The 16,802-nt window shown below is 51.1% G+C and overlaps 1 protein-coding gene across 2 annotated transcripts in view; it reads right to left on the reverse strand.

Moving 5' to 3' along the window:
- The window catches only part of LOC123766391 (RAB3 GTPase activating protein subunit 1), a 155,734-nt gene that overhangs the window by 37,829 nt on the left and 101,103 nt on the right, over window positions 1-16,802 (reverse strand). For both annotated transcript variants that reach the window (XM_069308414.1, XM_069308413.1), the window contains exon 9: window positions 8,795-9,080. In XM_069308414.1, the coding sequence (XP_069164515.1) occupies window positions 8,795-9,080 (286 nt within the window). The remainder of the gene's footprint in view (window positions 1-8,794; window positions 9,081-16,802) is intronic.

The raw sequence follows: 16,802 nt of genomic DNA on the forward strand, positions 1-16,802 counted from the left end.
GCAGCCCTGATCCCCCGAAGGAGGAGGAGTCACCCAACACTACCACAAGCTGGAGGAAACTACCTGAAATGCCACAAATCGTGGGACCAGGTGAGAGCAAACAGCGCAAGCCTTCCCCCCATCAACGGGTCGAACTGCAAAAGGGTCGATGAACCTAACGAGAGCCCGACCTAGGCTCAGAGCGACCAATGCGCCGACTCGATGCCAATGGCTGAGCAGGAGAGGCCAGCCTTGAACCTGGCACTACTGGCTTACGGACAACCGAAGGAACCACAAGCCCATGAACGACCCTTCCAGGCAGTACCACCACGGTTTCCCCAGAGAACCAACAAGTCCGACATAGGCTGGCAAGTAGACGAAGCCGCCTGCAGAAAATGCACCATGGCAGACTCTGCAAACAACAACGAACAAAAAACCAGCGTTGAATGTAATGAAACGCCATTTTCTGGGTGAGTCCCGGAGGCTCCCCGGAGCTATCCCAGGCTGATATGCTAATGTCAGACTTTGGCATCAGTCATGTGTATGGAGTTCTTAGGCCTACCGGGGACCACGGCCAGAACCGGGCCCCCTCAGAGAGGCAAGGGGAGCAATGGCCTATAGAAGCCCCTGTGTAGTTGGAAGCATTCTATGTCTGCCATCGACCGGAACAGGCACCCAGAAAGGTAAGCGCCCAAAACAAACCCCTATTCTGGTTAAAATTGCTACCTAATACCGAAACTAGTGGATAGAACTCCCCAACCGAAAACAAGCAAATTAGTGTGACGTCACACACTGCCGCGCCGCTGTCTGCGCAGCTCCCCCCTCCCCGGAGGGGGAAGGGGGAGCCCCAGACCCCCCGCGCCGGCTACCCACACCTCAGTTCTTGAGGCTGGATGTCAAAAACGCGAAAAAACCGCCGACCGGAGGGAGGGAGGGATGCCGGGGAGCCTCCGGGACTCACCCAGAAAATGGCGTTTCATTACATTCAACGCTGGTTTTCTGGGGGGAGCCCCGTCGGCTCCCCGAGCTAACTACCCACAGACAGAAAAAGAGGGACTTACCCGGGAGGCGGTCGTCGCTCACCCCTCAACTCGAAGCCGAGACAACTGGCTGCAACCGCCGACCCAAAGCAACACAGGCCCGACGAGGGCCAGGGACATTCACAAGGTAACGAGCAGCCAGGACCCTGTTCGACCGCCAAAATCCCCGCGCCCGAATATCAGACCAAGACATATTCCCAAAGACGGCAGCAAGAGCCGCGAACTTACGAACGTCATGGGCACGGGGATAGACCGCAGGCTGGCTAGACCTAATAACCCTGCGGACGACCTGAGAGACCCGAACCCGCGAACAGGGAAGAAGGGAAACCGGATCAACCCACAGCGCGTCCCCGGACACAGAAGCTGTGGCGCGCAAATAACGGCGAAGCGCCGCAACCGGACACAAAACATGATGCACCCCCGGCCTGACCAACCAAGCATCAACCACCCATGGACCCCTCCGGAACGCAGCAGTCTCATTCTTCGCCAGAAAAGAAGGAGACGGCTGCAAACGAACAAAACTATCACCACGACCAAAAGAGCAGAAACCCCTGCGCCGGAGGAGAGCATGAAGCTCCCCTACCCGACCCCCAGAGGCCAAAGCCAACAAGAAAAGTGCCTTGGAAAAACAATCCTGGACCGAAGGGGGCCACAACGAAACGAGGAGATGAAAGGAAAGCGAGCACTCTGTCCAAAGACCAGGACGGCTCAGGCGACGCATGAGCAGGCCGGAGGTGAAAACAATGCACGAGACAGCTTGCGAAACGGCGCAGACGTAACATCGATACCGAAAGCAAGCTGAAGCGGCTCCGCCAGCGCCGCACGATACGAAGCGACAGTGTTAGGCATAAGATGACGGTCCCTGAAACAACCACGAGAGGAAGGACAAGACCACCCGAACAGACAAGGAGCTAACACGACGAAGACGCAAAAAGAAACGGAAGGACCGCCAGGAAACTTCATACTGCCGCCGAGAAGAAGCCCTCAGGTGGGACACCAACAAGGAGGCCACCTGATCACCATAGAGCTGATGATAGACTCGAGTCAAAAAAACCATACGCGAAGACTCGAGGAGAAGATCGAACCAGCTACGTGACGTACCGGCCCGATCCTGCTGAAAGAGGCGGAGCCGCGGGAAAACCCTCGGGTTCGGACACCGAGCAACCAGCGCCTGAAACCAAGGCTGGGCCGGCCACCAAGGGGCCAGAAGGACAACTCTCCCCTGGTAGTCTCTAAGCGAGTCAGGACCTGGAGCAACAGCCGAACTGGGGAAAGAGGTACAGGAACCCCCACCTCGACCAGTCGAGCAGAAAGGCATCGATCCCCGACGGCCTCGCAATCGGGGAAGGGCGCCGCATAAACGGGAAGACGCCGCGACCACGCCGACGCGAAGAGGTCCACCTCGGGGCGCCCGAACGTCTGGCAAAGCCAACGGAAGGACTCGTCGTCGACCGTCCACTCCGTGGAGAGGGGAACGAAGCGAGACAGGGCGTCGGCCAAGACGTTGGACACGCCCCGTACGTGAACCGCCAGGAGAGCCAAACCCCGAGAACTCAGCAGACGAGTCACCCGAAGCGACCAACCCCAAAGAGACAAGGACCGCATCGAACCCCCGCGGTTCAGGCAATGAACCACCGGAGAGCAGTCCGAATGGAGCCGAATCGTCGATCCGCGGGCCACCCGAATCCTCCCCAGAGCAAACCACACTGCCGCGAACTCCCGCACCGTACTGTGAGCTCGACAGAAGGACGGATCCCAACGCCCCTGGCCGGCCTGGTGAGCACTGGTCACAAAACCCCAGCCGAGAGACGACGCATCCGTGTACACATCGAGCGAGGGCTCGGGTAGGCGCCAAGGCACTGAACCCCGAAAAACCCGAAGAGGAAGCCGGTGACGCAGCAACCGACGCAAGTCCCCCGGGGGTCGAACTCTGCGATCGCGAGAGAGGCGGAAGGGAGAACCCCGAAGGAACCAGAACAGCCGTCGAAGCCAAACCCGACCCGGCGGGTAGACCACCATCGCGAAGTTCAGGCTCCCGCACAGCCCCTCGAGCAACCGCCGGGTGACCCGAGGGCCCTCCAGAAACAGACGAAGGCGGGACCGCAGCCGCAGGAGAGACTCCGGAGAGAGAGACAAGGAGGCGGTCCGAGAGTCCCACACGAGACCCAGCCAAGTCCGAACCTGAGAGGGAACCAGATGGGACTTCCTCCAGTTCACCAAGAACCCGAACCCGGCGAGCTGGGAAAGAACCAAATCCCTGGCTAGCAAGCAAGCGGACTGGCTGGGAGCCCAAACCAGCCAGTCGTCGAGGTAGGCCAACACCCGAACACCTAGGAGACGCAAACGAGCCACCACAACCCGTGTAAGGCGTGTGAACACGCGAGGTGCCAGGTTCAACCCGAACGGGAGACAACGAAAGCGGTAACTCAGACGCCCCACTACAAAACCGAGCCAGTCCCTGAACCGCGGATGAATCGGGACATGCCAATAAGCGTCCCGGAGGTCCAGGGACACCATCCAAGCACCCGGCTCCAAGAGGAGCCGAACCTGAGACAGCGTAGTCATCCGAAAGGAAGGGCAATGAACCCAGGGGTTCAGACGGGACAAGTCCAGAATGAACCGCAGGTCCGTGCAGTCCCGTTTCGGAACCGGAAACAGACGGGAAACCCATCTGAGGGACGACGTCGTTTCGACGACGCCCAAGCGTACCCACTCCAAGACGACTCGACAGAGCGCAGGGGAAGAAGCCTGCCCCGCCAGCCCCGACCCCCCAAAGGGGGGAGGGGCCACCCAACGCCACCGCAGGCCGCGAGACACGACCCGAAAGGCCCACGAATCGTGGGACCAGGCGCGGGCGAACAGCGCAAGCCGCCCCCCCATCGCCCCGTCAAAGGGGCAAACCGCGAAAGGGCCGGCAACCCTTACGAGACCCAGAACCCCGCACAGCGCGAACACCGCGCCGACCAGACGAGGGAGGGTCCGCAGGAGGAGCCAACCCCAAACCTGACACCAGAGGCCTACCACGACGAGAGGAACCCCGAGCCCTGGCACGACCTTTCCGGGAAGACCCACCCCGGGACCCCCGGAAAACCAACAAGTCCGACATCGGACGACAAGCCGCCGACGCAGCCTGAATAAACTGCGCCACGGCCGACTCCCCAAACAGGAGAGGACAAAAAGGTGAAGAACGCCTAAGAGCCAGAGCCCAAGCAGATTCCACGGAGGAACCCAGCACCGCCTGCCGACACGCGAGACGGGAAGCATAGAACAGTGAAACCGCATCCCGCAAAATCGGCGTGAACAGCTTCAACAAGGCAGCCGACGAACGCGCAGCCGAGGACAAGGTGCCGGACCCCGGGACGGACCCAAGCGTCCCCACATCCTCCACGAGCCAATCCGAAGACAGCTCCAGGAGGGAAAAGAACCGCAAGGCCGAACACAAAAGGTCCCGAGCGCGCAAGTCCTCCGCCACGAGCGCCGCCGAAAGGGAGGGAACCTGCACATGGAGCTGAATAACGCCCACATCGCGGGGAAGGGCAGGGGCAAACAAGCACTCATTCAGGTACTCAAGGTCACCCCCCAGGAAAACCTGAAGCACCGTGGAAGCTTCCCGCCACTCCAGCGTGCGGGAACGACAGAAGGAATGCCAGGAATCCAGACCAAACAAGGGGCAGTCTGCTAGCCAGGATGACTCCGGAACCTCGTAACGGAGCCAGAAAGGGAACGAAGTCCCAAACCTGAACGTGGACGGATCCATTTCCGAGGCATAATCCGGGTCACGCAGGAGGTAAGCTGCAAAGGCCGCTCGCACCACACCAGGTTGGATGCGATAAGCCGAAAACCTCCGGAAGGACGGAACCGACGTACCCGGGGGAACACGGAACCGTACCCGGGGAGGGGCCGACACCAAATCCAACTCGTACGCAGAGGGGGGGAAAGAAAACCCCACTCCTTGTAACAATAAGCCCCGCTCAGTGGGAAGAAAAACCCAGGCGGGGTCCAGCGGGGCCCAAGGCCCCCAAGTCAGCCCCTCCCCAGCCTCGAGGTCCGTCACCACAGGACCTGAGGCCGAGTCCTCTCCCCAAGCCCCGACCCCACAAGACAAGGACGGAGCAGCCGGAAAAGCTGGAGGAAGGGGGGCCCACTGGTCAGACCCTGAAGCTTCGGCCGGGAGACAAGACTCGAATGCCTCTGCCGCCCCCCCGGAAGGGGCAACCCCCGAAGCTGCCCGAGTCTCGAGATCAAGTAACCCCTGCTCCGACCCCGAAACCCTCAGACGCTTCGGGGCCGGAAGCAGGGGCGGGGGACCAGAACGAACAGAAGGGGAAGGACGAGGAGGTGCGGACTGAACCAGGATCGAAGCGACCCCCACCCCCAAGTCCGGGTCTCGAAAAGCAAAGCGGGGCAGCCCCGGGGCATCCGGGGAAGCAACCAACCGAGCGCGTTGCAACAGACGAAACCTAGACTGCAACGCACGTGCCGCCTGTACCCGAATAGAATCATCAGAGGATTGGGTAAATTGAGTCACAAGCAAGCAGCAACACTCACAGGACTCAGGGTCGAAAGTATCACCGACCCAACAGGCAGCGTGGCAGAGGCAAAAACAATGAGGGTCACCCTGAGACAAGGGGACCGAGCAACCCTCAAACTCGCACACAGCGAGTGGGGACCCCGGGGTCACATCCATCGGACCCACGCGCCCCCTAGGGGATTCCCAGGGTCCTGAGCGTTTACTTTAAGAGGACTCGCGCTCAGGTAGTCCCAGGCAGGGTGCTGCAAACCGGCGCCCAAAACTACCAAGCAAACTTCTAAAGCTGAACCCCAGGGACGTGTACACTCACGGGGACCTAGCAGGGGGCGCCACCGAGGAGAACAGTGGAAGGGCAAAAACAAACTGAATAAAATGACAGAACCCCCCCACCAGGCAAAAACAAAAAGAAAAACAAAACCCCGCAAGAGGACAGCGAACCCCAAGGAACAGAGCCGGCCGCGATGTCGGGAATTACAAGCTGAGCAGCACCCTGCGCCCCTACCAGTGCAAACTGCCTCTAACCTGCCGGTAACAAGGGAGAACAGAACACCCAAGAGCCCAACAGGCGGCCGAAAAACCGAAAGGTAAAACGGACCAGCAGAGGCAGACCCCGAGGAGCCTGTGGAAGGTGGCCCCAAGCCCCAAGGGCAGTACTTACAGGGCACCTAGGGAAGGCAGCCCTAGGCGCATGCAGCCCGAGTACTGAAGATAACTCCTGGCTCTCGCACCCACAAAACTAACACCACACTCAAAGCACAGTGCAGTAGCGACACCGGAGCCAGAGCACACGACCATCGCCTACAGCATCAGCCTTAAGAACTGAGGTGTGGGTAGCCGGCGCGGGGGGTCTGGGGCTCCCCCTTCCCCCTCCCAGGGAGGGGGGAGCTGCGCAGACAGCGGCGCGGCAGTGTGTGACGTCACACTAATTTGCTTGTTTTCGGTTGGGGAGTTCTATCCACTAGTTCGGTATTAGGTAGCAATTTTAACCAGAATAGGGGTTTGTTTTGGGGCGCTTACCTTTCTGGGTGCCTGTTCCGGTCGATGGCAGACATAGAATGCTTCCAACTACACAGGGGCTTCTATAGGCCATTGCTCCCCTTGCCTCTCTGAGGGGGCCCGGTTCTGGCCGTGGTCCCCGGTAGGCCTAAGAACTCCATACACATGACTGATGCCAAAGTCTGACATTAGCATATCAGCCTGGGATAGCTCCGGGGAGCCGACGGGGCTCCCCCCAGAAAGGGGACGAAAATCTAAGAGCCTGGGAGCCGGTCGGTCGAGTGGACAGCACGCTGGACTTGTGATCCTGTGGTCCCGGGTTCGATCCCAGGCACCGGCGAGAAACAATGAGCAGATTTTCTTTCACCCTATGCCCCTGTTACCTAGCAGTAAAATAGGTACCTGGGTGTTAGTCAGCTGTCACGGGCTGCTTCCTGGGGGTGGAGGCCTGGTCGAGGACCGGGCCGTGGGGACACTAAAAAGCCCCGAAATCATCTCAAGATAACCTGGGGCCCAAACGGAATCCAAAGTGTAAATGAGCACCTCCTGCCGGCACATGAGACGGGAAGCAAAGAACAGATAAAGTACACCGCTTCCTTCAGAATTGGCGCAAACAACTTCCACAAAGCAGCCGACACAGTCGACATACTCTTCCTCTTCACAGTACAGTACATACTTATATAAGATGTTTATTCAGGTAAAGGTACATACATTGAAAATGAATTACAAACATAATGTTGGATTTCTAGATAGAGCTAGTACATACTATGCCTGAAGCATAGTCTTCTATCCTCTCTTCTATCACAAGACTTGATAATGGTCCAGGTCTAACTGAAACATTGTCGTTTCATCTTCTGATATGTGGTTTGGTCATCAAGGTGAAGCAATCTACAAGCTTTAACAGATATCTATACCATAATACTACAAACACTCCCTTAACCCTTAAACTGTGCAACACATCAATAGCTGTGGTGAGTAACTGTCACAGAATTGAACACCACAGCTATTGATGTGTTGGAGTACCGCACAAGATTTAAAAGTTCCGTGGCTACACAAGGTTCACATCAGCTTCCTCAAGGCTATTGTAAACAGACGCCATTTAAAAAAAAATCGTGGGCAACATTCCCGGGTGTGAGAGCATCAGTACTGAGTGAGCAACCGAGGCTGGTGCATGCAGCATGAGCTAACAGCCCTGCTGTTCAGCTTGTTACTACAGTATCGCCTAAAAAATATAAAAATACGTATGTAACTCGTATTATTTAGCGATGATAGTATTATAGAAGACCCCTGACTGATAAAAATGACCAAGATTCTGATAATAGCAGGATTATGATAATTAGAGCTGTACATAGTATGGTAGGAACAGTAATGCTGAGGGAAGGAGAGAGGGAGGGAGGGAGGTAGCTCCATCTGCTGACTCTGTGTGGCCACCTGTTATTGTCAAGAATCGCTTTATCATCTTAGTGGTTCCCTATGGTGAGCACAAATGTAGATACTTATATATAACGTGAAAATATAGTGCACAAATCCACAAGGGCCGTGACGAGGATTCGAACCTGCGTCCGAGAGCATCCCAGACGCTGCCTTAATCGACTGAGCTACGTCATTGTCAAAAGGAGTTGAAACCAAAGTTCTACTGAACTTTCTGGATCCCGCAGCCTCTCCGAGGCACAAACCAGGGTTTTACACAACTCCCCCCATGCACTCGAGCTATGTCAATATGCCATTCTCCCTCTTCGCCCTTACTTCATTACACACAGCTCAGTCGATTAAGGCAGCGTCTGGGATGTTCTCGGACGCAGGTTCGAATCCTCGTCATGGCCCTTGTGGATTTGTTCATTTGATGCATCACGCAATTGTGATTTCTGTGTGTAATGAAGTAAGGGCGAAGAGGAAGAACATAGCTATTGACATAGCTTGAGTGCATGGGGGAAGTTGTGTAAAACCCTGGTTTGTGCCTCGGAGAGGCTGCAGGATCCAGTGAGTTCAGTAGAACTTTGGTTTCAACTCCTTTTGACCATGTCGTAGCTCAGTCGATTAAGGCAGCGTCTGGGATACTCTCGGATGCAGGTTCGAATCCTCATCTTCCAACGATTGCTCTGTCAACGCCTCAGTTTTGCCAGACTTCCTCGCCCTATTGCAGCCAAAATATGTCACCCTCTAATCACAAGAACAGCCCAGGGGTTAAGCCCAACACAAAAGTCAATAATAAATTTTAAAATTGAATAAATCGCAGATAATCACTTACTAGATTTAGACATGGACTTCTCCCTTGCCCTTCTTCGAACTATACAACAGTTTAGCATTTGAAGCTTTTGGTGAAGTAATGTTGATGCAAGATCAGGTGACCCACTGCCAATACCTGGGACTAAAATTGCATTGTCCCAGCGAAATCGTAGTTCCAAAACCACTTCATGCCAGAGATGAGCTGCAGCTGGCAATCCACCAAGAGAGTGGATCACATGACTCAACACAACAGCCAAACGCCATATTAAACCATCAACACCACTACTCTTCATATTACTTAGTAAACTCTGAAACAAATTATTATGTTTTTAAGACAAATATCTAAACTTTGATACTCTTAATATTAAAATATAATTGTCCTTATCTTTACTTTTATTACTGAAGATATGTCTAAAGAAAAATAATTCATCATATTTCTGGATATTTAAGTTGCAGTTAGCGAGTTTTAATTAGATAGATCTTGCATGAGAAAACACAGTGCAGTATATAAATCCAGAGAAGATTTGAGCTCATTGCAGTATGATTATTTCACAGATATAACTATCTAGCTTTAACATATAAAAAGAGTGCTTATGTACCTAATTCCACATATTACCCTGGGCTCTACATACAAAACACAAAGATTACTAGTTCTGTTTATAAGTTAATGAATAGTGATAACTGTGACCGTATCCAAACTAATAAACAAAATGTGAAACTTTAAATGGTTAGGTACTGAAAGAAAAATAAATTTTAATATCGAGATAAACACAGCAATAGCTATCAAGTGCTAAAACCAACAGTGGACATGCCTCAGAATTGTCTGATGTTTATTTTCTACTGCTTATTTGTTGTATAAACATTGTAAGGAAGTCTCAACACTAAAAACTTATTTCACATCTTCTCACTCCTATCTTGGATTTTTCAGATTAGGCAAGTTTTTAATTGTCTCATTATAAACTAATGGCTGTGAACTAATTCAGTTCAGATTGGAGTATTGAAGATTTTTTTTTTAACTTTAAATATATAATCTGATTCTGGATTCTTAAGGAAGAATAATCAAAGGCACAAATGTTACAAGAGTAATCATTTGAGGGATGGACCAGGTGACATTACATATAGGCCACCCAGTGTCAGTCTCTGTAAAAATAGCATGAGCGTGGAATGGCAGAAGTGTATGGAATATAGACAGTAGAGTTGGCTCGAAGGTGAGAGGCAGCAGAGTGGGGTCAAGAGAAATACATATTGGTTTGGACATCTGAAAAGATTAACTAGTGGTAGGCTGATAAGAAAATTATACAACCTACTTTATAAAACTTTTAATTTAAGTACATTACTACAGTATTACTCTCATTCTTGATTCTCACCCTGGAATCCTGTGTTTGATTGCCAGGTGCACATTTTTGCACATTTCCTTTCACCTAATGCACTGAACAGTGGGTACCCAGGAGTTAGGCTGCATCCTAGGAAGGGTCAGCAGTTCAATCTTGGGGGGAAAACTTGATACAAGCCTAAATTTTATATATATTCAGTGGTACCTCAGTTTATGAATTTAATCCATTCCCAGTGACGGTTCATAAGCCAAAAATTTGTAAACGGAAGCGAATTTTCCCATAAGAAATAATGTAAACTGAATTAATCCGTTCCACACACTCAAAAAATTAACTTCAAGCTAAATTTTACACCTAATTCACCCAAATCTTTAGTACTAAAGTATGTACAAGTTATTCCTTACCTTTATTGATGACTTGTTGGCGTATGGAAGATGGTGAGGAGGGGGAAAGGAGGAGAGGTGTTAGTGTTTGGAAGGCGAGTCCCCCTTCCATTATAACATCAGGCAGTGATGACTTCTCTGGAGGTACAGTACACACACTGGCACGTTTTGCCTGCATACCACGAGGACCTGCTTGTGGCTCACTGCTCTATTTTCTCACTAAAAACCTGTCTAGTGACACTTGTTTTTTTTCCCTACATTGTAACACCTGAACACTTGTCTGAAGTGAGACATCACACAGTCATTAAAAAGGTTAACAACAGCCTACTACAGCTTACTCTGGGTGAATTAATAACTTTTCAACTTCCTCAAGTGTTTGTGTTCTTTGTTTCGTGACTGTTGATATGCCTTTCTCCACTTTAGCACTCATAATGTCCTTTTTCTTAGCAATTACAATGCATACCGTTGACAAATTTGTTGTACTGCCTAGCTAGTTCAACCAATCTACAATTTTCATGTTTATGAATGATCTCTTGTTTACCATCTATAGTCATTCTCACATGTGTTTTCTTGGCTTGAACCTTATCACTGGCTTTCTTGGGACCCATGGCAAGATATATAATAATAACTTTTATGTTCAAATAACCAAAAATCCGAAAAAACACTAAAATTCTTTACAAAGAATTCAGGCGAGATTGTCACTAGGCAGGAGGCACTAGTAAACTGAGGCATGGTTGTCGTACCACCACGCGCTAGGTCGGCCATACGTGTATCAACAAACTACATTTCCTAAACCGATTCGTATTTTATGAAGAAATTGGGCTCGTAACTCAGAAAGTTTGTAAAGAGGGGCATTCGTAAGCCGATGTATATATTATATTATATTATGTATTATATTATATTATATTATATTATATATATATATATATATATATATATATATATATATATATATATATATATATATATATATATATATGTCGTACCTAGTAGCCAAAACGCACTTCTCAGCCTACTATGCAAGGCCCAATTTGCCTAATAGGCCAAGTTTTCAAGAATTAATTGTTTTTTGACTACCTAACTTACTTAACCTAACCTAACCTAACTTTTTCGGCTACCTAACCTAACCTAACCTACAAAGATAGGTTAGGTTAGGTAGGGTTGGTTAGATTCGGTCATATATCTACGTTAATTTTAACTCCAATAAAAAAAAAATTGACCTCATACATAATGAAATGGGTAGCTTTATCATTTCATGAAAAAAAATTAGAGAAAATATATTAATTCAGGAAAACTTGGCTTATTAGGCAAATCGGGCCTTGCATAGTAGGCCGAGAAGTGCATTCTGGCCAATAGGTACAACATATATATATATAGAGGGAGAGGCCTAGGGGACGGACGTGTGGCGGAGGAGCTGCTGCCTTCTCAGCCATTACCCTGAGACATCTTGGCCTCACCGTACCAAGACTCAACCATATTCACCGTGAATACACCAAGCAGACGTGGGAGTGGCCAGAAGTGCCTACGGTGTACCATCTATGTGAAAACTTATCAAAACTTATCAAAACAGGTGGGTTGGCAGTGTGGAGTCATGGAGGCTGGTGTGAGGGGCCAGGATGGACCCTGCAGGCCTCCCATAGTGAGGGGAGGTGGGGGGTGAGTGAGGGGTGTTGTGTGGTCAGGAGAGAGAGGTGGGGGTTACGCGTGTGCCAAATAGTGTTTTGTGTTTTTCTTTTTTTGAAAGTTTTGTTGAACAAGTTACGTTGTCAGCGATAATTGGCGCAACATATCTATCATATGGTTAGTACATCACACGTGCAGTGAGTCAGATTACAAGTGTGTGATTCATTCATTATTGTGCAGTGATATACGGGGGAATTATACCAGTGTTAGTGTCGCCCTGACCCCCGCCCCCACCCAGCGCCCAGGCCGGGAAGTACCTGCTCTTCCCCCTCCTACCCACCCCACCACGCCGCCTCCCCACCCACGAGGCCACCCTGCCACCCGCCCATAGAAGCCGGGAGGCTCCCATGTGTGTCTACGCCACCCACCCACCCAATGTATACCCACATATTGTGTAGTGGGTGTATACCCACACTTTGTATAGAGGTGGTATATGTATTACCACTCATCTGAGTAGTAGGTGCCACGGCCAGCTGATCATCCCCCCAGCCTCCAACCGCCGCCCACCCTCCAGTCTCTACCCGCCGTCCACCCTCCCGCCCAGCGCCCGCCCAGCGCCCGCCCAGTGCCCGCCCATGTCGCAGCTCTCGACAGATAGCCAGGCTTCTCCAAGCCGAGATGAGCCATCAAGCAGGGATAGACACGGTAGATGTCAGACGTGTGACAGGGTATGCTATATCCGGTTGAGGGACAATAATGTGCGCATTCATTCCAACAACGGAGTCAGGTGTTTGGGTTCTGAGCGCCCTCCCAGGGAGAACACCAATCAACAGCCCACACCGCCCGTAAGGCAAAACACCTCCCAGACCTTCATTCCCACAGAAAATTTATTAGAAGCAATCAAAGCAACATCGGCCAGAACCTTGCAACACATCCCTAAAGCAGCCCACCCCCATGCAGCAGCCAAATTATCTGCCCTCCTGAGAAAGGTCAACGACTCTCCTGGAACGACCCAAGCATGGCACAACCTCCTAATGTTTGGCAACATATGTCTAGCCACTCCTGCAAGGAGAGACAAAACCTTAGCTGCCTCAGTCATCAAAGCTATAAATGATTTTCCCAGGGAGGACAACCAGGTGCGCCTTCCCACTCGCGTGAGAAACACCCACGGCAGGAAGAGCAACAGTGGCATATCCGAGACATCAAAAATCAGAACATCAGTCACCAAGAAAATAGAAGAAGGAAACACTATTGGCGCAATACGAGTGATCACCAGTGAGGACTCAATTGCCGACAGAGATGCCGCAACAGCTCAAGCCCTAAGGGAGAAACACCCACCCAGGGCTCCGCGTGAGGACGACATTGTACAAATGGGGGCTACCGGAGCAGAACCTCTCTGGGTGGCTGAATCTGTGGTCCATAAAGCAGCCATGTCCTTCCCTACAGGATCAGCAGGTGGGTTCACAGGACTAAAACCCAACCACCTCAAGCAAATGCTCAACCCTGCACTGGGTGACATTGCAAAGAACCTCTTGGTGGAACTAACCAGATTCACCAACACATGTCTAGCTGGCAACATACCAGCGTCCATAAGACCTATCTTTTTTGGAGCATCTCTCTGTGCTCTAAAGAAAAAGGATGGAGGGATCAGGCCAATAGCTGTGGGCAATTCTCTCCGGCGTCTCGTCGCAAAGGCAGCTGCAAGAACAGTTAGTGATGCAGCGGCTAACATGCTGAAGCCAAAACAGCTCGGGTTTGGCATTCCACAAGGGTGTGAGGCGGCAGCCCATGCAGCTCGAGCCTTCATCGCCAACATCACAGACGAGAAGGCCCTTATCAAGCTAGATTTCAAAAATGCCTTCAATTTGGTGCGGAGGGATGCTGTACTCCGTGCGGTTCATAGTCATTTCCCTTCCCTCTACCCTTTTGTACATTCATGCTACAGTATGGATCTTAAGCTACTTTTTTGGCAAACATGAAATTGACTCGCGAGAAGGCGTCCAACAGGGTGACCCCCTTGCTCTCCTTTTCTGCTTAGTCATCAAACAAGTCACAGAGGTCCTGTCCAGCGAGCTTAACATCTGGTTCTTGGATGATGGTACCCTAGCTGGTTCCCAAGACTCCCTCCTGGAGGACATCAGAAAAATCCAGGAGGAAGGTGCAGTTTTAGGCCTCACCCTGAACCCTTCTAAATGTGAAATAATATGTTCCAACCAGGGCATCGTAGAGAGAATAGAGGGTCTTCTGCCAAATATCCATAAAACTAAACCTGAAGACAGCACACTCCTAGGAGCTCCCCTGGGGTTGAAAGCCATCAATGAGGTCCTTGATAAGAAAATCGCCGACCTTAAGAGGATGGATGGGAGGATTGAGGATATTGATGCTCATGATGCACTCTACCTCATCACCAGATGTCTGTCCCTCCCCAGGTTAACCTACTTTCTGAGGTGTTCACCATCTTACAGTAGCCAAAAACTAAGTGAGTATGACCGGTTACTGAAATCAATGCTAGAAAAAGCCCTTAACCTCTCTCTCGATGACCTACAGTGGAAACAAGCCTCTCTTCCCGTAAGACTTGGGGGCCTCGGAGTTCGAACAGCAACGCAAATCGCTGTTCCAGCCTTCCTGTCCTCCTTATCAGCATCCGACGACCTTGTGAAGGAAATTCTACCTGCCCACTTACATCAGCTGGCAGGTGTACATGATCCCAATTTTACACGCTGTGCCACAGAGTGGGCCTCTCGTGCAGGCCAATCACCTCAACCACCATCCCCAAAAGCCCACAAGCAATCCAGCTGGGATGGCCCCATTGTAGACCAAGTTGCTGCAGAGTGCCTGGGTGCTGCAACAACACAACACGACATTGCTCGCCTCACAGCAGTAGCAGCACCACATGCAGGGGATTTCTTGTTAGCAACCCCAATGTCGGCAACTGGCACGCGTCTCACACCACACGCCCTCCGAATTGCTGTGGCCCTCCGCCTTGCTGCCCCAATCCACACCAGATATAGGTGTATTTGCGGCGAGGTGGTGGCTGACAGGTACGGCCACCATGGCCTACTCTGCCAAAGCACAGGGGAATGGCACTCGAGGCACAATGAAGTTAACGACATCATCAGGAGGAGCCTCACCACAGCTGGATGCCCAGCTGAAAGAGAGCCCCGTTACCTAACGCCCCGTAACTCTGATGCTCTTATTGGTCGCCCGGATGGTATCACAGTGAACCCCTGGAAGAATGGCAAGCAGTTGGTATGGGACTACACGTGCGTATCAACCCTGGCTAACACCTACATTAACCTCAGTGTTGCACAACCAGGTGGCGCTGCCACCCACAGGGAAGCAGCCAAATCCCGTAAGTATAGTGAACTGGATCACCACTACAATTTTGTCCCCATTGCTTCTGAGACACTCGGCGCCTGGGGTAAAAGTGCTACCAGTTTTTTTAAGGAACTGGGTTCTAGGCTCATTGAAACAACAAGGGACCCAAGAGCTGCAAGCTTTCTTTTCCAGCGCCTCAGTGTGGCGATACAGAGGGGAAATGCGCACTGCATCCAGGGTTCCTGCCCGCCATCTGAGGAGCTGGAGGAACTCGACAACCTATGATAACCATCTTTGTAACCCATATGTAACTCGTTTTTTGTAACAAAGTTCAAATAAAGTAAATATATATGTGTACATACAAAAGAATGGGGGTGGTAGGAGAAGATAATATTAGTGTTCAGTGAGAAACCACAAGGTCTCCTCTGAATACTTTTTATTTTCTTCTCCGAGGCTATGGGTCCCCACATTGGCACCAGAGGTGGTACCCTCACAAACTTTTATATATATACAGTGTATATATATATATATATATATATATATATATATATATATATATATATATATATATACACAGTATATATATATATATACAGAGCACCACTTGGTTTCCGAACCCCTTGGGGACGAGACCCGTCGGTTAACATGCAAGTTCGTATACGAGAAATAGAGGGGAAAAATAAACTAGAAATGTAAAAAGAAATTTTTCCGAAAAATTTATGAAAAAAACTCTAGGGAAAAAAATCGTCAGGTTCATGGCGTAAATGCGACCGTGTTTTGTTTGTACTCATCAATAAGTGAAGTCCTGATCCGCTTTATAAAAGTCCTTAATTGTTCCTAACTGATTATTAAGACGTCTGGCAAACATCCTCTGAATGTTTCCTGCCAGCCTGCAGGCACATCCTGCCTAAAATATACGATGATGTACTGTACATTTAAGAAACAAATCTGGGTCACAGGTCTGTGGAGTGTGGTTAGGCTTACGGAGTCAGCCGGTCCCTCCCCCCACCACCGACACACCACCCCCTCTCCCCCCACCACCGACACACCTCCCCCTCTCCCCCCACCACCGACACACCTCCCCCTCTCCCCCCACCACCGACACACCTCCCCCACCCCCCACCCCAAACCCATACCCATACACACACACACACTCTCAAAGGTCACGTGGTTCACAGTTCACTTCAACACCCATATATCGCTTCCTGCCTGCCTGCCTCCTTCCCACCCTGCCAGCCTGCCTCCTTCCCAGCCTGCCTGCCTGCCTCCTTCCCAGCCTGCCTGCCTGCCTCCTTCCCACCCTGCCAGCCTGCCTCCTTCCCAGCCTGCCTGCCTGCCTCCTTCCCAGCCTGCCTGCCTGCCTCCTTCCCAGCCT

The sequence above is a fragment of the Procambarus clarkii genome, chromosome 62 (genome assembly GCF_040958095.1).
Source record: "Procambarus clarkii isolate CNS0578487 chromosome 62, FALCON_Pclarkii_2.0, whole genome shotgun sequence".
NCBI classification, from domain to species: Eukaryota; Metazoa; Arthropoda; class Malacostraca; order Decapoda; family Cambaridae; genus Procambarus; species Procambarus clarkii.